The 21,641-nt window shown below is 40.0% G+C and overlaps 1 protein-coding gene across 1 annotated transcript; it reads right to left on the bottom strand.

Annotated features, from left to right (window-relative positions):
- Positions 1 to 292: 292 nt before the first annotated feature.
- Positions 293 to 21,102, bottom strand: eed (embryonic ectoderm development; the record flags this gene model as incomplete). The annotated part of the gene is made up of 12 exons (XM_080835917.1): positions 20,978 to 21,102; positions 19,804 to 19,956; positions 19,072 to 19,164; positions 18,904 to 18,969; positions 17,595 to 17,720; positions 17,013 to 17,094; positions 14,222 to 14,313; positions 13,975 to 14,108; positions 7,913 to 8,018; positions 6,076 to 6,234; positions 5,407 to 5,480; positions 293 to 419 (listed from the first exon to the last, which is right to left on the bottom strand). The coding sequence occupies exons 1-12, from the start codon at positions 21,077 to 21,079 to the stop codon at positions 293 to 295; spliced, it is 1,314 nt and encodes a 437-aa protein (XP_080692043.1). The 5' UTR covers positions 21,080 to 21,102.
- Between the last annotated feature and the right edge of the window lie 539 nt (positions 21,103 to 21,641).

The following is a 21,641-nucleotide window of genomic DNA, read 5'->3' as shown; positions in this document are numbered from 1 at the left end:
GTGTTCAATCCACAACAAAATATAATTTATTATAATTCACTCCTTTCAATTTGGTGCAAACCCAGACTAATTATTTAATGTCAAATCTGCTTTAAGTTTCATCCATCCTCCTTAATTTTTTTTTTTTTTTTTAAAGTTCTTAAAAATGTATTTCCACAGAACCAAAGCAAGTCAGCAAGATTTACTAAAAAATGTTTTTATTGGAGCCCATAAGATGAATGCATGAAAAACAAGCAAGTGGTGTGGGGGTGGGGGGTGACGGAGCAAGAAATGGTTTGGTTCATTAGACTGTTCATCGCTGTCTGTCCCATCGCCAGATTGAAGCATCATCACAAACAGCAATGAGGATGCTGCTGTCCCGACTGAAGCTCGTCTGTCGAATAGCTGATGTGCACTTGGGCAATGTTAGAGTGGTACACCTGAAGAGGAAGGAAAACAAAACTTAAAGGCACAATATGCAACAATTATGCTTCAGGGTTAGGGTTAGGATAAGCAGTTTAACCTTAAAATAACAGCTTAAAAAAAATTGGGGCGCTACAATGACTTTTAATATGGAGAATTGCGTCCGTGCCAATGGCATAGCAGGGTCGATAGGCATATAACTGCCTTCTGTAGTTTTGCCTGCCGATGCCCGCCGACCTGACTTTGATTACCTTCTGCCGATCTAGTAAGTAGCTTATTTGCCGTCTTGCTTAGTCTTGTGTTGCACATGATTGATGTTTGACTGTGTAAGGACAGTCCTTGAGTAATTAGTTTGTCATAATGTCAAAGTCAGCACATTTCAAGAGATTTCGTTAGTTTTAGCTGCTAGCATACCTTTAGCGAATAGCTATTAATCCTTAATGCACCTTTAATGAGGGTTACTGTTCAATCACTATTCGTGCAAAACCTTTCCTCTCAGAAAATACATTTGAAGTAACATGCAATATTAACAGCACAACCTTTGCTTGGGTCAGATGATCAACAGGCTACTTTTAATATGGTTACATGGCAAAATAGCCCTGTTACTACCCTATCTGTTCAGTTTGGGCCATTATTACCCACTTCATACCACCACAGTACTTTAATTTCAATTTTGTAGAATTGTCTAGTTTCAGTTTAGTTTTTCTTTAGTTGGTAGTTTTTCTGGTGTTTAAATACATGTTCTTTTTAGAGACGGCACTGATTTGTTTCATGATGATGATTGGCTTATCAACCATTTCAGATTTCCAAGAACTATCCTCTTTGAAGGATGTGTGGAACTGGGTCTGGCTTTAGAATGCAATACAGAGAGGAGTCACGCATTGGCCCATTCCCCTACAAGTGCTTACCACACAGGGCATTCCAGAGGGAAGAGGCAAAGTGGTCAGGATTGGAAGGGATCATCTGTATGCTCAGCCATGTGTCTAAAGTTCCAATATGATGTGGTTGACCAGGCCAACATTAAAGCCCCAAGTTGCAGTGAGAGCCGTAGGGGGAGATTTGCCTTTGTTAATAGAAAGCTTTATCTGTGAGGCGGAAATGCCACTGACAAATAAAGTGGCAAGGTGGCCTGATCACCTCTTGATTCATTTATCCTAAAAAGTTTGATGTGTGCAAAGCATTCAATGCTGGTACAGGAAGTTCCACCCACTTATCTACCCAGTTGAAAATAACACAACTTCCTTGTAACTATGAAATATCTTTGCCTGTTCCACAATTCCCACAACAATTGTTACAATTTCTTTAAAATGACAGAATGACAAATTAGTGGACGTAAGAAGTACAGAGAGTAGCACCATTTTACATCTGGGCGAAAGACCACAGTGATTTTACAAAGCCAAGACTCAGCAGAAGGATGGGATATGCTACCCTGGCAACAAGATGGATGGAACTAATGACGGCTTTGGCCAAAGTATCCATCAGTTTGATTTCTTGTGAGTGGGATTATATTCTGTATGTGTTATGAGTGGGGATATATTCTGTTTGTGGTATGAGTGGGGATATATTCTGTTTGTGGTATGAGTGGGGATATATTCTGTATGTGGAGAGAATGGGGGATATATTCTGTATGTGGTATGAGTGGGGATATATTCTGTATGTGGTATGAGTGGGGATATATTCTGTATGTGGTATGAGTGGGGATATATTCTGTATGTGGAGAGAGTGGGGATATATTCTGTATGTGGTGTGAGTGGGGATATATTCTGTATGTGGAGAGAGTGGGGATATATTCTGTATGTGGTATGAGTGGGGATATATTCTGTATGTGGTATGAGTGGGGATATATTCTGTATGTGGTATGAGTGGGGATATATTCTGTATGTGGTATGAGTGGGGATATATTCTGTATGTGGTATGAGTGGGGATATATTCTGTATGTGGTATGAGTGGGGATATATTCTGTATGTGGTATGAGTGGGGATATATTCTGTATGTGGTGTGAGTGGGGATATATTCTGTATGTGGAGAGAGTGGGGATATATTCTGTATGTGGTATGAGTGGGGATATATTCTGTTTGTGGTATGAGTGGGGATATATTCTGTATGTGGAGAGAGTGGGGATATATTCTGTATGTGGAGAGAGAGTGGAGATATATTATGTATGTGGAGAGAATGGGGGATATATTCTGTATGTGGTATGAGTGGGGATATATTCTGTATGTGGTGTGAGTGGGGATATATTCTGTATGTGGTATGAGTGGGGATATATTCTGTATGTGGTGTGAGTGGGGATATATTCTGTATGTGGAGAGAGTGGGGATATATTCTGTATGTGGTATGAGTGGGGATATATTCTGTATGTGGTATGAGTGGGGATATATTCTGTATGTGGTATGAGTGGGGATATATTCTGTATGTGGTATGAGTGGGGATATATTCTGTATGTGGTGTGAGTGGGGATATATTCTGTATGTGGTATGAGTGGGGGTATATTCTGTATGTGGAGAGAGAGTGGGGATATATTCTGTATGTGGTGTGAGTGGAGATATATTCTGTATGTGGTATGAGTGGGGATATATTCTGTATGTGGTATGAGTGGGGATATATTCTGTATGTGGAGAGAGTGGGGATATATTCTGTATGTGGTGTGAGTGGGGATATATTCTGTATGTGGTATGAGTGGGGATATATTCTGTATGTGGTATGAGTGGGGATATATTCTGTATGTGGTATGAGTGGGGATATATTCTGTATGTGGTATGAGTGGGGATATATTCTGTATGTGGAGAGAGTGGGGATATATTCTGTATGTGGAGAGAGAGTGGGGATATATTCTGTATGTGGAGAGAGTGGGGATATATTCTGTATGTGGTATGAGTGGGGATATATTCTGTATGTGGTATGAGTGGGGATATATTCTGTATGTGGAGAGAGTGGGGATATATTCTGTATGTGGTATGAGTGGGGATATATTCTGTATGTGGTGTGAGTGGGGATATATTCTGTATGTGGTATGAGTGGGGATATATTCTGTATGTGGTATGAGTGGGGATATATTCTGTATGTGGTATGAGTGGGGATATATTCTGTATGTGGTATGAGTGGGGATATATTCTGTATGTGGTATGAGTGGGGATATATTCTGTATGTGGTATGAGTGGGGATATATTCTGTATGTGGTATGAGTGGGGATATATTCTGTATGTGGTATGAGTGGGGATATATTCTGTATGTGGTATGAGTGGGGATATATTCTGTATGTGGAGAGAGTGGGGATATATTCTGTATGTGGAGAGAGAGTGGGGATATATTCTGTATGTGGAGAGAGTGGGGATATATTCTGTATGTGGAGAGAGTGGGGATATATTCTGTATGTGTTATGAGTGGGGATATATTCTGTATGTGGAGAGAGAATGGGGATATATTCTGTATGTGGAGAGAGTGGGGATATATTCTGTATGTGGAGAGAGAGTGGGGATATATTCTGTATGTGGAGAGAGTGGGGATATATTCTTTATGTGGAGAGAGTGGGGATATATTCTGTATGTGTTATGAGTGGGGATATATTCTGTATGTGGAGAGAGAATGGGGATATATTCTGTATGTGGAGAGAGAGTGGGGATGTATTCTGTATGTGGTGTGAGTGGGGATATATTCTGTATGTGGTATGAGTGGGGATATATTCTGTATGTGGTGTGAGTGGGGATATATTCTGTATGTGGAGAGAGTGGGGATATATTCTGTATGTGGTATGAGTGGGGATATATTCTGTATGTGGTGTGAGTGGGGATATATTCTGTATGTGGAGAGAGTGGGGATATATTCTGTATGTGGTGTGAGTGGGGATATATTCTGTATGTGGTATGAGTGGGGATATATTCTGTATGTGGTATGAGTGGGGATATATTCTGTATGTGGTATGAGTGGGGATATATTCTGTATGTGGTATGAGTGGGGATATATTCTGTATGTGGTATGAGTGGGGATATATTCTGTATGTGGTATGAGTGGGGATATATTCTGTATGTGGAGAGAATGGGGATATATTCTGTATGTGGAGAGAGAATGGGGATATATTCTGTATGTGGAGAGAGTGGGGATATATTCTGTATGTGGTATGAGTGGGGATATATTCTGTATGTGGAGAGTGGGGATATTTTCTGTATGTGGTATGCGTGGGGATATATTCTTTATGTGGAGAGAGTGGGGATATATTCTGTATGTGGAGAGAGAATGGGGATATATTCTGTATGTGGAGAGAGTGGGGATATATTCTGTATGTGGAGAGAGAGTGGGGATATATTCTGTATGTGGAGAGAGTGGGGATATATTCTGTATGTGGAGAGAGTGGGGATATATTCTGTATGTGGAGAGAGAATGGGGATATATTCTGTATGTGGAGAGAGTGGGGATATATTCTGTATGTGGTATGAGTGGGGATATATTCTGTATGTGGTATGAGTGGGGATATATTCTGTATGTGGAGAGAGTGGGGATATTTTCTGTATGTGGTATGAGTGGGGATATATTCTGTATGTGGAGAGAGTGGGGATATATTCTGTATGTGGTGTGAGTGGGGATATATTCTGTATGTGGTATGAGTGGGGATATATTCTGTATGTGGTATGAGTGGGGATATATTCTGTATGTGGTATGAGTGGGGATATATTCTGTATGTGGAGAGAGTGGGGATATATTCTGTATGTGGTGTGAGTGGGGATATATTCTTTATGTGGAGAGAGTGGGGATATATTCTGTATGTGGAGAGAGAGTGGAGATATATTATGTATGTGGTATGAGTGGGGATATATTCTGTATGTGGAGAGAGTGGGGATATATTCTGTATGTGGTGTGAGTGGGGATATATTCTGTATGTGGTATGAGTGGGGATATATTCTGTATGTGGTGAGAATGGGGGATATATTCTGTATGTGGAGAGAGTGGGGATATATTCTGTATGTGGTGTGAGTGGGGATATATTCTGTATGTGGAGCGCAGTCTTACTTTGCCTTGTGAGGATCCTCCACCTCTAGGTCCCAGACGTAGAGCTTTCCCACTTGGTTCCCCAGAGCAAGCATCTGAATACACACAGCGTTCATGAAGAAATGTCACATACATGCCAGGAAGGATAAATACAATTACCTGTAAATCAAATGTATTATTGTCCATCAAAAAATATTTGATTGCCAAGAAGTACAAGTACATCTCAAAAAATTCGAATATCATGGAATTTCTGTAATTTAATTTAAAACAGTGACATGTTCATATATTCTTCAATCATAACATAAAAAGTGGTATGTTTCGAGCCTTTTTTTGTTTTAATCTTGATAATTACGGCTTAAAGCTAATGGAAATCGAAAGTCCAAAATATTGAATGCAGAAATTAACACTTCTCAGGTCAACATTTCTGTATTGTAAATGTTTTATTCATATATTCTGATCCATATTTTTGCTTTTCATGAGCTGTAAGGCGTAATCATCTAGATTAAAATAAAAAGGCTTGAAAAAAAATGCCGCTTTATGTGTAACGATTCTACAATATATGAAGGTGTCGCTTTTTGAATAAAATTACACAAAAACATTAACTTTTCCACAATATTTTTTGAGATGCACTTGTATGGTACATACATGCCATTTCTAAGGCTCTTAACTTTTACACTGGGGCATACATACCTTCTGCCAGAAGTCCATTGAGAAGCGCATGTACCAGATGTCACACTGACCATAATCAAAGCGGCCCAGTATGGTCACATTTGACTCATTGGGTTTGATGTGGTCAATGTCATCCTCCATCTTGCCTGGTTTCCAGCACACAATGGCATTCTCACAAGACTGGAGAGAAGAACAGAGTTGGGTAAGAGATTTTCATCCAATCACAAACCTGACAAATATTTAACTCTTAGGTTTTTGATGAGGCCACTGGCCTTATTTAATTACAATACATTTGGCTTGTTAAATCAGAATCAGAATCAGAATTCTTTTAATGGCCAAGTATATTCACACATACAGGAAATTGACTTGGTGTGGTTGGTGCATAAGACATAAGACATAACATAACATCAAAAAAGCATAAACAAGAACAATGGACAAATGTTTTTTAAGATAATAATAATAAATAATAATAAATAATTGGGCATAGAAGGGCATGTAAATTAAATGTAAATTCATTCAGAAAAACACTTAATGAATATGCAAAGTTCAGTTGCTTGCTCCCCCCCCCCTGAGCGAGCCAATCATTCACCGGCTAAATTTCTCGGCTGCACCCTCCACACGTCCCACAACAACATAAGCAGCGTGGAACTTAAGTGAGAAGGTGTGTATAGTTAAGATGGAAGCGAGGAAGAAAATGAAGTGGTTGAACAAGGGTTTAATTTTTTAGCATGGCAGGGCATGAAGCAGCTCAAAAATTCCAAACATTGGCGTCAGTCAATGGAACCCTATCGGCCCCTGCTCAATGGAACCCTATGGGCCCTGCTCAATGGAACCCTATGGGCCCTGCTCAATGGAACCTATCGGCCCCTGCTCAATGGAACCTATCGGCCCCTGCTCAATGGAACCTATCGGCCCCGGCTCAATGGAACCTATTGGCCCTGCTCAATGGAACCTATTGGCCCTGCTCAATGGAACCTATCGGTCCCTGCTCAATGGAACCTATTGGCCCTGCTCAATGGAACCTATCGGTTTTAACAACTATAACAAGGTAGATTATTTGAATCAACTGTAGGCTAGCTATAGACTATAAAAAAGGAGCAACTGTGGAAATTTCGCAAGGTTCCCCTTCGTACCATCAATACATTTTCCTAAATGACACCTTGCAGATCAACCTTCCTGTTTGTCAGTCAGATGGCACAGATGAAGAGTGGAAAGGTGTGCCAAGGTCGTAGGAGAACTCTCCCAAGAAAACCTGAGGCTGTCATTGCTGCCAAAGGTTCTTTAACTAAATGAATAATCGGAATACTCATAGAACTTGGACATGTCCATTGTGTATCAGTTGATGAGAAAACAATTTGAATCCATTTTAAGAAGAGCCTGGAACATTCAGAACACTTAAAAGGTCTGGAAACTTTGCATTTATAAGGCTATATACAAGTGTATATGTAGTCTGTGATTCTGGCCAAGCTTTTTGATAATGGTGGGTACGTACTCATTGCGTACATCCTTCTTGTAAACTAGACAGTAGTAGGTTGCTCCTCAACATGAGGCTTTCACACCAGGAATTGGTGGCATTGCAGAATTTAAACAAATATGAACAATATCAGCCCTAAGTCTGTGAGACCATCAGGTTGTGTTAAACTCTGGAAGAGTATACATTTCTACTGTTTAATTGTGCCATCAGGTCAATCGCTAAATTTCATTTTAAAGAAATGTATTGAACTACAATTTAATTAGAATTAAATACTTTCCATTAATTGGGAGTAAAAATCCCTGTTGCCAGTGCAACTAAAAACTAAAAATTGCAATTTCCTAATCTCATGTGTGTTAAATAAAGACAGGAAATAACGCACTCTACCTTAGAAAGGATCAAGTCTCCCAACCAGCGGACGCAGTCTACGTAGTTCCTGTGGATATCTCGTGTAGAGAAGTCTGGGAAGTGAATCTTCTGTGACACAAACGGTCTAGAGACAGAATAACAAACATTAGTCGTGTTCACGTAAATTAATGTGCTAATGTTGGCTACCTCTTGCAAATCACTTTAGAAGTATTTTTTTTGGTAGGACAAGGTAATCAGATTGTAGTGTTTTCTTTCACTTCTAAAAGGTAACGGAGAAATGAACACATTTTATTTATACATAATCACCGTCACGCCACCGTCTTATTTTTCCCCCAGAGAGACGCAAGCGTGTGACTCATCACTGTACACTTACGTCACCTCACGTCACTCATGGTTCTTATTAAGAGTATGGTTAGAGTACAGGGTTCTTATCGTGCTGGGAGAGTAGGAGATCAAAAATGGCCCTCAGAACGGCTTCCAAACTATGATCATTCTCGTTCACACAAAAAGTTCTAAGAACTATGAAAGTATAGTTTTGAATGGTATACCATGTTACTGAAACAGCCAAAACATTGTTTTATTTGCCCTTTTGTACCCTTCTTTAATAGCTGGGCTCCTGACTGGTTTATGACAGAGGCTTTGTTCATCAGTTCTACTAATTAAGTTTGAAAACACCATATGGTGATTCATTTATTTTCCATCGGAAATCGGAGCATTTCAAGAATTGCCAAGCAACGAATATTGACATAACGCTCCTTTTCACTTCTAGAAATGAATGAAACATAGATGTCATAGATTTTAACAGTTTAAATGTATGCAGGGTGTCTACAGGTATAAACAAATTCAATTTAAGACTTTTTAAGACTTTTTAATACCACTTCTAAATGAAATTTAAGACCAAACTTACGATGGAAAAACAAATCAAAAGTGGAAATATACAGTAATCTTTCCAAGTCAACACACTGATGTCTGATAATAACCGGTTGAGTTTAAAAAACACCAGCTAAATGTGTGTAATGCGAAAAGATAACAAAAATGTCATCAGTCCTCAATTTTCAGAGCATTTAGGTCCCATAAACAAATGCTTATAAAATCAAGTAAATAAATTAAAAAACGCCCAAATCTGGCTGGAGCCCTGGCTACGATGATAAACCAATAAACAGGAGCCCTGGCTACGGCGCAATCCGAGGGGTGGGGTTATCCCCTCAAATCTAGGCTACGAGATTCAGCCCTAACAAGTTCCGATCATTTGAACGACAGCAAGAAAATAACATTTGCGAATAAAGTGTACAATGGAAACATAGGCCATTGTTCGTGTTTTACTACTCAAAGCATTCCAGGGATTGAGTTACAGTGGCAAGTTAGCGATCAAAGCAACAGGTAGACCACCTCCCAAAATCAGAGCAACTGCAGATTACAGCACAGCTGGCTAATAAGTGGTAACGTTAGCTACCAATGGAGTTGAATGAATGGTGTGCTAACGGTCACATATTAGAACGTAACGTAAATGCAAAACGTTTTTTTTTTTTTTTTTTTTTGCTGTCTCACACTGTGATAAATATGTTTAAGTGACCTCCGTTTAATTTCCATAAACTGTTCGTTGTAAGGTAAAATTAATACATTGCTAGCGGGCGTGGTGTAGCGTGTGGAAATAGCACTGACAGGACTAGAACTCCGAGGCCCAACTTTTCGTATTTGTAAGAGGTCAGGGCCCAACAGACACCCCGCTTATTTTAGCAAATCTATATTCCATTAGGCTAATTGAATCTATAATCCATTCATTGTAATTAATAAGAGATTGTTATGTGTGAGAAAAAGCAACATCAGCACCTGCCACAGGTGGAAGCCTATAAATAAATAAAAGAAAAATCGAACTCTAGATATAGCATCAAAATTGTATTGTGCACCAGAAAACAACATAAATACACACAGATAACTTAATTGCAGTAGGCCTATCCTATTTGTGCACAGCAAACAGAACCAGAAAAGACCCAAAAGATAGCATGTACTCAAAACAAGTGATGGAACATGCAAACAAGACCTCTCAGCTAGGCCTAATTAAAATAGGTGATGCTTCAGACATGCAAACAAATAGGTTCAAATAGGTCAATATAATGATTAAAATAATTTAAATAATGAATTAAATCTGTGGCTGCAATCTATAATCAACATAAATAGCACCAATCATTCCTGGGCAGTCGTTTGAGTTGGTAGCTGTCCACAGAAAAGCATAACCACTCCAATGATAACGCACAAAAACAGCACTAATGCGTCGGTCGAATCCTATACATTTACGAGTAATCACCTCAGACAGCGTGTATTTTAGACACTGTTGTTTAATGGTATTTTTTTCGTGCTCTCTCGCCGTCAAGCAAGTAATATGCGAAACACAATGCTGCCACTCGACGGTAAATCGTAACAATTATCCACTGAAGCAATTAGGAACACCTCAGTCAGCCCACCGTCTTCAACTATGTTGAAGAACAGACAGTCACCACCAACCCAAACTGATACAGCGTTGATAACTTAAACTTGGTCTAGTTATTTTCATAGAAACGTCGTGGAGTGTGGGTTGGCAATCATCTAACCTGGGGTTGCTTTCCGTCAGGTGCTTTGCATTAAGGTGATAACTTAAAGACGAGTTGCTTCTGTGACAGCTAACTTCAGCTTGACAAATGCTACATACAACTTTAGATTTGTCGATTGTCCCGTCATTTGGCCTCTTAAACAGAAACCAAACAATCCCTCAGCTCTCTCCACCTTTCACTACTGCTTCGGTCGCTCTTGCCTACCTGACTGCAGGCACGCGCCGCTAGTGTCACACCGGAAGTAAACAAAGTTGCGTCAACTGCATTCAAATATTTGTATCACATACATAGACAACGCAGCGCACCGGCTACCGGAAAAACATATTTGACCTGGCAGAACAGATTGCCTGCATTTTCGCACTGACATGGCACAAAAATATTTAAGACCAATGCAAACTGATTTTAAGACAATTTAATACTTTTTAAGGCCTTATTTTGATGAAAATTGATTTACGACTTTTTAAGACTTTTTAATGACCCGCGGCCACCCTGTGTATGAAGCCTGGAGTGACGAGGTGAAGAGGGTTGGGAAAGGATATCCAAAATCATTGAAATTCCTCATTGTATTCCTCTGAATTACCCAGTTTAAAGTGGGTTATTTATAGTTATGGTATAGCATAGTGTGTATGTGTGTGTGTGCGTATGAATGTGTGTGTGAATGTATGCGTCTTAGTTTCTTATTAGGGATGCAACTGTACCTGGTATAATGTTGAACTATTCGGTACACCCCCTATGGTTTAATACTATACCTCAGTATTGGTGTGTCTGTAAATTTCCTTCAATTTTCAAAACTAGCTAACTGTGCTGCTGACTACTCACAGGTTGTACATTCAGATTCACAGAACATCTCTGCAGCCTGTTAGCATTTTCCTGAAGCCCATTAGCGCTCAGTATGCAGATAGGAGCTTGAGAAGAGGAGAAACTAAAAACGAAATAATCTTAGCTCCAACTTGACCATGGCCAACACTAGCTAGAGAGGCACCGCTGTGAAGGAACATTTTGCATCCAGCATTCAATATAATGATGAGGATAAGAAGACATGCATGCATTTCTTTGCCACTGTTAGCTACTTGTGTGAAATGTTCTCATCTCAGGGGGAGCAAGGAGTCCACTCGTTAGCAAAAACACAACAATCTCTCCAGTCTAACAATTTGCGACAAATGAACAAGCTAACAACTTAACAAGCATGAAAATACCTTGGAAGCACACAGCACAGCTGATACCTAAGAGCTTTCTAGGACGCTAACTGGTGATTTGGGTATTTGAATACTCTGGAGTGAGGCCTGTCAGGGCAAGTCAAACTACATCTAAAGTGCCTGACATTTTTGTATTCTTAGCTTTCCTGAGGGTTCTGCACATGACATTGAGCTACCTTTCTGGGTTGTGATTTGGATATGGTTACTTCTTTACATATGGTACATCTCATCATTGCTGTTAAGACACACTGCCAATAGTCACCGCTGCTAACGTACCACTTCTCACTATAAAAACTTGTTGGTGCATTTGTTGTTGCTCCCCATAACATCCTTACAGTACAGCCAGCAGCCAGCAGGCAGGAGGCAGGAGACACAATACAATTGGTGTTCATCCAAAACTCTACTGCTGGGCAAGATGATAGGTTGCTGTGTCTACTGAGCTACTGTGTCTTCTACGGTAAGGTTGTGAATCTGTGTGTTCTACGGTAAAGTTGCGAGTCTGTTCTGTGAATCTGTGTTTTCTACGGTAAGGTTGTGAGTCTGTGTTGTGAATCTGTGTTTTCTATGGTAAGTTTGTGAATCTGTTCTGTGAATCTGTGTTTTCTATGGTAAGTTTGTGAGTCTGTTCTGTGAATCTGTGTTTTCTACGGTAAAGTTGCGAGTCTGTTCTGTGAATTTGTGTTTTCTACGGTAAGGTTGTGAATCTGTTCTGTGAATCTGTGTGTTTCTACGGTAAGGTTGTGAATCTGTTCTGTGAATCTGTGTTTTCTATGGTAAGTTTGTGAGTCTGTTCTGTGAATCTGTGTTTTCTACGGTAAGGTTGTGAATCTGTTCTGTGAATCTGTGTTTCTACGGTAAGGTTGTGAATCTGTTCTGTGAATCTGAGTTTTCTAAGGTAAGGTTGTGAATCTGAGTTTTCTACGGTAAGGTTGTGAATCTGTTCTGTGAATCTGAGTTTTCTAAGGTAAGGTTGTGAATCTGAGTTTTCTAAGGTAAGGTTGTGAATCTGTTCTGTGAATCTGAGTTTTCTAAGGTAAGGTTGTGAATCTGAGTTTTCTAAGGTAAGGTTGTGAATCTGAGTTTTCTAAGGTAAGGTTGTGAATCTGAGTTTTCTAAGGTAAGGTTGTGAATCTGAGTTTTCTAAGGTAAGGTTGTGAATCTGAGTTTTCTAAGGTAAGGTTGTGAATCTGTTCTGTGAATCTGAGTTTCTACGGTAAGGTTGCGAGTCTGTTCTGTGAATCTGTGTTCTGTGCATTGATGAGGGGGCCAATCAGAGCAGCAGGGCACAGTTGCCATGGAAACTTGATGTCACTATGTCATGGCTATTCCCATAAGCACTCACAAGTTATATGTTAATTGACCAAGACATGAGCTCACTTCCTGTTTGGTGACTTTGATATGCTGTATGGCAGCCTCTCCGAGGTCAAATGACTACGTTTTTTGCAGAACCTCAGGAAGGGTCCAAAGTCCACATACCAAGTTTGGTATAAAATCATTAAACAACTGCCGAGATCGATCACTTCCTGTCTGGCGGCTAGTTTGATATTGATTGGATTGAAAATCTAAAACACATCTACTAACTTTTGGGAGGTTTGGTCTGCATCAATTAAAATTAAAAAGTAACGGATAGACATCCTGTAATGAACCTGGTTGACTTTTTGAAAGGCGATGACACTAAACACTGTACCGCCAACACAATAAGTTGACATGACAAGTTGCCATGTCTAGGCCTTGGGACATCCTACACTACTACCTGACATAGAAATTATCTTTTTAAGGCAAACAAACAATAGTTATTAGACAAAACATTTTTTTCTTTCTTTTTTGGGCTTCCTCAAAATGGGGTCCCATGTCTATGTACCAAGATTGGTTTTGATACATCAAAGAGTTGCTGAGGTACAATCTAATTTCCTAATCTAATTGCCGTGTTAGAAAATCAATTCCAAGGAATCCAATGCTACCTATTTTTTTTTTTAAAAGGGCACAGTTAAAAAGTTACGTGTGTGAACAAACGTCCAACATTGACCCATTGGTGGTACTGGAGCACTATCCTTAAAACTGGTGAAAAGCTTCACTGCCTGGTCCCCAATGATGAATAATAATTAGAAAAGGTGGAAGCACACTGGGTCCTATGCAGCATTGCCTCTAATAATATTAATAATAATAATACAAAGTAGAAATCGTATTTGAAAAGCCTCCAAAGACCAGCTAGATCATTTTTTGATTGACATCAGCGTTTGGCTTCTAAACCTGAAGGTGTCAGGTTGGAGTGGTTCAGATGTGCTCCCAGTCTCACCTGTTGGTCTTGCTGGGATTGTATTCATAGGAGCCTCGGATGGCTTTCTGCATTCTCTGAGAGTTTATTCTCCACAGCTTCAGAGAATGGTCCATTCCGCATGACATGATCTTCTCACCCAGCAAATCAAAGTCCTATAAACAACAGAGAAAAAGGAAGGCACTGGCTAAAAAACAAACAACCAAAAAACAAAAAAACAAATAAGAGATCCTCTGTTCACATTAGCCCATAGTAAACCCAGACTTACCGCACTCAGCACCTCATCCCTGTGGCCCTCTACTCCACCAAAGATGGCCACCAGTGTGTCAGTCTGGATGTTCCACAGTCGCAGAGCGTGATCTGTTGGTAGTACAGCATACATTAGCCATGTTAGCTAGTCAGAGCGTGATCTGTTGGGACAGCATACATTAGCAATGTTAGCTAGTCAGAGCATGATCTGTTGGGACAGCATACATTAGCAATGTTAGCTAGTCAGAGTGTGATGTATTGGGACAGCATACATTAGCAATGTTAGCTAGTCAGAGCATGATCTATTGCAGGGGTGGGCAATTCATTTCCCCAAGGGGCCACATGAGACAGTGAGTTGTGGAGGGCCGGACCAATAGGCTGAACTCAATTCTGTCAATATACATTTTATCTCTAACACATTAAATTGTATGGTTTTTATAAGCTGCTACTAGTAAGAGTAGATGTTACATTTAGACTATGAAAATGTGGTGCAGGCATAGTAAAAACACCAACATTATTTAATCAACATTCACAAAAACGATTTTGAAAATGAGCATGTTTTGTAGTATTAATAAACGAAAAAAGGAAAATGTTTCATGTCCAGGGAGAGTAATCAAGTCTGTTTTGGGCTTGAACAAGTGCACTGAAGTCAGGTTGAATGTCTGAGGTGGATAGAAGCACAGCTGACAGGTGATCGTCAGTGAGAGAGGATCTGTATCTGGATTTGTTAAATTTAATTGCTGAGAATGTTTGTTCACATAGGTAGATTCGCCGAGAGAGGGGCACTTTTCTCAAATGCCTCTTTTTTTCTCAGGGCATATTAGCGCTTCAGAGTCCACCAAACCCTCTTTGATAAACTCCCCTTCACAGAATGGCTTACTGTTTTTAGAGTTTTTGTGGGTTATCACAAAGCTGGTTTTGACTGCTCCATACCTGGATGTGTGTCGCTTGGTAAAAAGTCCTTGTTGATTTTGCAGTTTAGCTAGCAAACCTTCAGATGTCAGTGCCCTCTTTGCATCAGTCAAATTCTTGTATCTCTCCGCGTGTTTAGTCTCGTAACGGTGATTCAAGTTGTAATCCTTAAACACAGCGATTTGTATTTAACAAACTATGCACACCGCTTTACCTTTGACTTACGAACATAGGCATATGTAAATAAAATAAAATATCCAGCTTATTATACAGTTACTTGCCAAAACGATAGAAGACATTCCTCCAAAATACCTCTTTTTAAATGATTTTGTTGCCGTTTCGTGATTTCCGCTAAGAAAAAATTGTTCTTCATGCAAATAGAGCTTTAAAGTTTCAGGTGTTGGGTAGCAACTCACCTTCTGACTTCAAGTTTCAATGACTTATGTTACATGACTGGACTTGATATGAAAGAAGCACAAAACCCGTTGCCAATGACAGCAGTCATACATTTTTTGCAGCAGTGAATATAAAGAAATTACAGACATGCGAACGTTGGGATGGCCCATTCAAATCAACCAAAGTTTTTGGAACATTCTGAAGAGCCGTATAATAAGTACAGGTATTGACGTTTGATTCCTAATTTACAATTGACCTCCGCGGGCCGCACAGGGAAAACCAACGGGCCGCAAATGGCCCTTGCGCCACACTTTCCCCAGGTCTGATCTATTGGGACAGCAAACCTTAGCCATGTGAGCTAGAGTCAGAGTGTGATGTATTGGGATAGCATACATTAGCCATGTGAGCTAGAGTCATAATGTGATGTATTGGGACAGCATACATTAGCAATGTTAGCTAGTCAGAGCGTGATCTGTTGGGACAGCACACATTAGCCATGTTTCCACCCTCAGGCATATTCTCCCATAAATGCTTTAAAATGTAATTTCAGAATGAGAGGCTTAATGTTTTTAACACCAGAGGAGTTCTGGAACAACCAGCGTGATAACAGAAACTTGTGTGAGTGGTGGGGAGGGCCACAACAAGAAAAATAAAAGGCTATTACTCCGAAACACATGTGAAATGATCTATACAGGGCCAGAAAAAAGTAACTCCAGTGTATAGCCTATTTTCAGAGCAGTGGGCTTGTTTTGGGGATAACAGGCTTAGCTTTGGCTAACGTACATAGCCAGCCAGACATCTAAAAATCCATATGAGCTGGTTAAAAATGTGCAAACAATAGAAACACTGCAAATGTATACATTCTGGTCTACTTATAGTGTAGGACTTGTCGCTTGCCATTGTGAACGTTTAATGTTGAGCTAGTCTTGCACCTGTTCACGTAGGTTAAGGATCCTCAATCGGGCAACCCGGACGAGTTTCGAGTTTGGGAAAGAGGGAGACAACGCTCTCCAATATTTAGAATTTGAAATGGAGCACTGACTTTAAACACTTGGTGTCCCACCTACATATTGCTCCTTCAATACTACAAACAGTGCATCAAAGTATTTGATGGTACAATGACAAAAGTCAACTGTACGATACGCATCTAGAAATTCTCTGACGATAACTGAAATGTAACTCCCCCTGTGGCAGAATGCATTTGCACGAGGTGGCATATGAGGGCAACACTGCAGGGCCATAAGACCGATGTTGAGAATGCAATCGAATTCCTTCTTTCTGTTTGAGGCTTAACCTGTGGATAGCTCTAAGCTGCATTGTCCAGATGGTGGAATTTGTATTTTCCACCCATGATACCGTTCATGAAAGAGTAATTGGGACACATTTTGGAGAATGTTGAAAAAAATGAATGATACTTTCTATGATGACATTCACACAGTTTGAACTCTCTGCTGGTGGGTGAGAGATCTGTACCGCTCACCGACTTTTTTGAGTGTAGCTACCTTTGCTAACAGAGAGGAGAAGATTGGGGTCCCTCGGATGAAACTTGAGCTCGTTTATGGCATTACCATGTCCAACGTAGTGCTGTGATTGGAACAGAACAGTATCAGAATAAATACATACATACATACATACATACATACATACATACATACATACATACATACATACATACATACATACATACATACATACATACATACATACATACATACATACATACATACATACATACATACATACATACATACATACATACATACATACATACATACATACATACATACATACATACATACATACATACATACATACATACATACATACATACATACATACATACATACATACATACATACATACATACATACATACATACATACATTACATTCATACATATAATTGCATCACTCTGGCACTAAGAGTGTCCAAGCATTTTACACACAAATTAATGATTCCAACATTTGACAGTACCTTCAGAGTATAGAATGTTCCCAGAGGTCGTCATGGCAACTACCTACAAGTCTTGTATTTTCAGACTATTTTAGGGTTAGATAACACGTGGTAAGAGGGTGTTGACCTACCTTAATACACTGCATGGTAATGTGGTTAATAACCCGGATGATGCCACGCGACCCTGCGACGGCTAGCAGGGGGTGACTGGTGCTGCTGTCGAATGTCCAGGCACATGTGTAGAAGTTTTCATCTGCCTGTTCAAGGTGAGTCAAGGGACACAGCGCACAATCAAGAGACACTACCAAGCGGTCATGCCACGTCAGACCAAAAGAAATAGGAATTAAAAAAAATTGCACTCTAGTATGCTGAAAAACACTCAAACCTGAATAGCTGCTCTCTGCTGTAGATTTCCACTTTTACAATTTCCACAAAATAGTTTTTGGCTTTTGGTTCTGACTTTTTCATTACAAGGTGATCACACCCTAACGGTGCAAACCCATGCCACCGTTGTGAGCGACGCGATTTCTAAACCCAATGCATTTCAACGGGAGCCAGTCCATTGTGACGTAGATGAGCGATCTGAGCGACGCGATCGATGAAAATTCAAACATGTTGAAACTTAGGAGCGATTTTTCCCGGCAGCAGCCAATGATATTGTTTGGTGTCGTCTTTGACGGTTTGAAAATTGTAGGACTGTATGCTATTTCCACACGCTACACCACGCCCACTCAAAGCGATGGAATTCGGTCACATCGTTTCGCGTCGCTGGCATGGGTTTGCACCGTAAGCGCCGCCTAGCATTTCCCCTAAATGCCTTTAGCATTGACGCCCACTGCTGACTGAGCACAGTCCATCTTGTAATATAATAATAATAATAATAATAATAATAATAATGCTATCCCTACCGAGAGACTAAAAAAATAAACATACACTCACCCTCCCCCAAATAAAATGCTTTGCCAGTCAACCAGCAACATTGTCACTCTGCTCTCCTGAATGCTTCAACCTTTTCCTCCCTCTCTATTGTCTGACTTTAGCCTGTGTGTTTTCATGACTGGCAGAGCTGACTTGCAGAGGTTCATCTATCCACCTAGCCTACCTATGGGCTGATCTAATGTCTCTTCGCTAACGGGTGGGTTTTATCATCTTCACATACCTCTACAAATATATTTCATTTCAAACTATATTTATACCACAGCTTGGTTGAATGTGTTATAATGAGGCCTTCTTTAGAACCTCAATACAATTTAGATATTAACACACCTATACTTAACTAGTTTTTTTTACACATGCATATCAAGCCACCAAATGAATTGTGTTAAATGAACTGTCGATTTTGTGACAGAGGGATAAGTGGACCAACAGCGATACAGTGTAGAAACAAGCTACCTGTTTCTAGAACAGCAACTCTTCCATCAAAAACTTTCAGAAAGATACATCCGCGTCCACATAGGACTGCAGGAGGCGAATCTCCCCTTGAGAATGGCATTCATAGAGGGTCACCTGTGGAGGAAGCATGCTACCGTCACTGTTTGAGAATGAAAGAGAGAGATTCTAGGAAGATAGAAAGAAAGTGTATGTTTTAAAGAAGACTATGTTACTTACTCTGTTGCTGCCAACTGTGGCGAACACCAGTGGGTCACCCTCCTTACTGTGCCAGTTGAACTGCACCCCAAACAACGGCTGACCATGGTCCTCCTGACACAAAGAAAGAGTGAAAAAGTATGTTTTTTTTTACCAGTGGCAAAACTAGAGTGCAAACATAGCCTCCATCACTGTGTTTTTTCAAGCTTCCTGTGCACACTTTAAACACAAACTAGAATGCAAACACAGCCTCCGTCACTGTGTTTTTTCATCTTCCTTCCCTTCAAATAGCACAACTTCAGAGATGGGTCGTTCAGCAGTACTGAGATTGCAAGGTTTAATCCAAGCGCAGCAGACTAGATCTAAAATATGGCCATGGTTGTGGGTTGAAAAATCTATATTTATATGGGATATGCCAAAGCAGTCAAGCAAGGTCATAGTACAGATAGCACATAGTTTGGAGGAATGAACCACATGAAGGTGAAAATCACCAATTCAGATGACATTAGGAGACATAGCACTCAGAGTAGAGTAGAGTAGAGCTAAACCCTAGAGTAGCAAGAACATCTGAACAGGCAAAAATTTAAATCTTACTATTTACAATGATTTAACTTAATTAAATACAAAAATCTAGCAATATTTACATTAACAATTTACACTTAAGATTTGAATGAACCTAGAATAAAGAATGAATGTATATTAAATGAAATCATGAATTCATTAATTATCAGCAAGAGCAGAGGTTAGGCATACCCTCAAGCTGTTGACGCACTTAAAGGAGTACTTGCACTTCTTGGACTTCCACTTGCCCTTTCCCCAGCTCTTCCTCCCAGGGGCATTGGCTGTATTAGTGGGTGTATCTGGGCGCTCAATGTTCGTCCCACTCTCAATACTCACAGCGTCGTCCTGGAAACACAGAGAGCCATTTAGACCTGATATTAGGTGTGCAACAAGACAGGAATCAACATAATTCATTCACAACAGGTGTGTTTCGCTGCCCTTCAAATTACCACATACCATCAAAAGAAATTTCAAGGTGAAGCCAAAAGTAGCAAATTGCTTTAATTTAGTACGTTGCTGTAAGAAGTTTTATAGTTTAAATGTGCCAATTTTCTTTATGCCAAATCAAATCCTAACATCTCTCCCTTGTGTAAGGAATCATGGATTTGATTATTTGTTGAGTAGTATAGCTTTATAGTAAATGACCAACATTAACTGACTCCTTGAGGGGAGAATATCGGGTAACATATTGTTGTTTCTTCTTTTTATTTAGGATTTTTACTCATTTTCTTTACACCTTCAATACTAACACATTGGCATTTCATCTGTAATAAAGGGAAGACACTCCTTGATACCCTGTCTTCATCTCCGGACATGTGTAGAATACTGTAGGATACTGTCGTAAAATGGCACATGCGCGACTCCCATCTACATTGACTCAAATAGGGCAGCGACAGTAACACTAGCGAACAGACTTCACCAGTTAACATGTAAACCAGTTAAACAGAACATCGGCTCGTCGTTTCTTTGCCAACATCAAAGATAGCATAAGCAAAGCTAAACAGGATATTTTATTCCAACACTTGGTGGAGCGTAGTCACATTTAAGCTAATGTTTACGTACACTGCCTGTAAAACAACAGCAGCATCGCGTTTGTTCTCTAGCCTTTACACCGCCAGGGAAGCTAACTTCTTAGTGATGAGAAATTAAGTTTTAACAGTTATAGACCATCAAACTTGCATACCTGAATACGAGAAGAGGACTGAAATAATTTAACGATAAGGCTGATCTTGTGTAATAAACCTCAATTTACTTCTTGTTACACTAAATTTAATCTCGAACGTTAATTTGTATCGTTTAACGCAACCCTATTGTTATTCTTATGCCCATTATTCCACGTGGTTGTCAAGCATGGTGGCGTACTTACATTTTCGTCTCCTGAAAGATCAGGATTGCTGTTTTCGTCGCTGCTTAATTTTTGCTTTTTGCTCGGCATCTCGTTTCCCGCCTGTAAATAAACCTCTGACATCTTTCTTGTCCACCACTCCGGCTGGCCCGGGAAGTCAGTCTTGCCGGAAATCGACGTCAAGAGAGTGCAAAGTGTGAGAGTGGGTTGTTGCCGCCCCATTTCAGAGGGAAATCAATCGAGTCGCCCCCTGGCGTCCCTAACGCTGAACAAAATGAATATATATCGGTCCACAGGTTACTGGAATGTCTTCATTGACATACTTCATTAATTCTGAAATCATAGTTTATTTTCAGCCACGATTATGACGTTTGGTTTGGTTTCTTCCACTTGCATCTTTTTTGTGCTGTTGGGGAAATAGTGACCACTAGGGGATATGCATGTTGTACCGAGTGGCTCTCCTAGTCTCCCACTACTTTCTCCTGCCCTGCGGACATGGTGCAAACACTAGCAGAGTTATAATCCGTTGAAAACAATGAGAATGAGATGCTACACCAGGCATGGAAATTAAAAGCAGAAATAGAAATAGATCTGGCTTCAATGTTTTATAATTTTCCGCAAGGCAACATTTTATTCAGTCTAACTCGTGGTCCTTTTGTAATACCAACAAGTGCATTCTTGTGGA

Source organism: Sprattus sprattus, assembly GCF_963457725.1.
Source record: "Sprattus sprattus genome assembly, chromosome: 3".
NCBI lineage: Eukaryota > Metazoa > Chordata > Actinopteri > Clupeiformes > Clupeidae > Sprattus > Sprattus sprattus.
The sequence above is the reverse complement of the archived record's forward strand: the minus strand, read 5'-3'. Positions and strand labels throughout refer to the sequence as shown.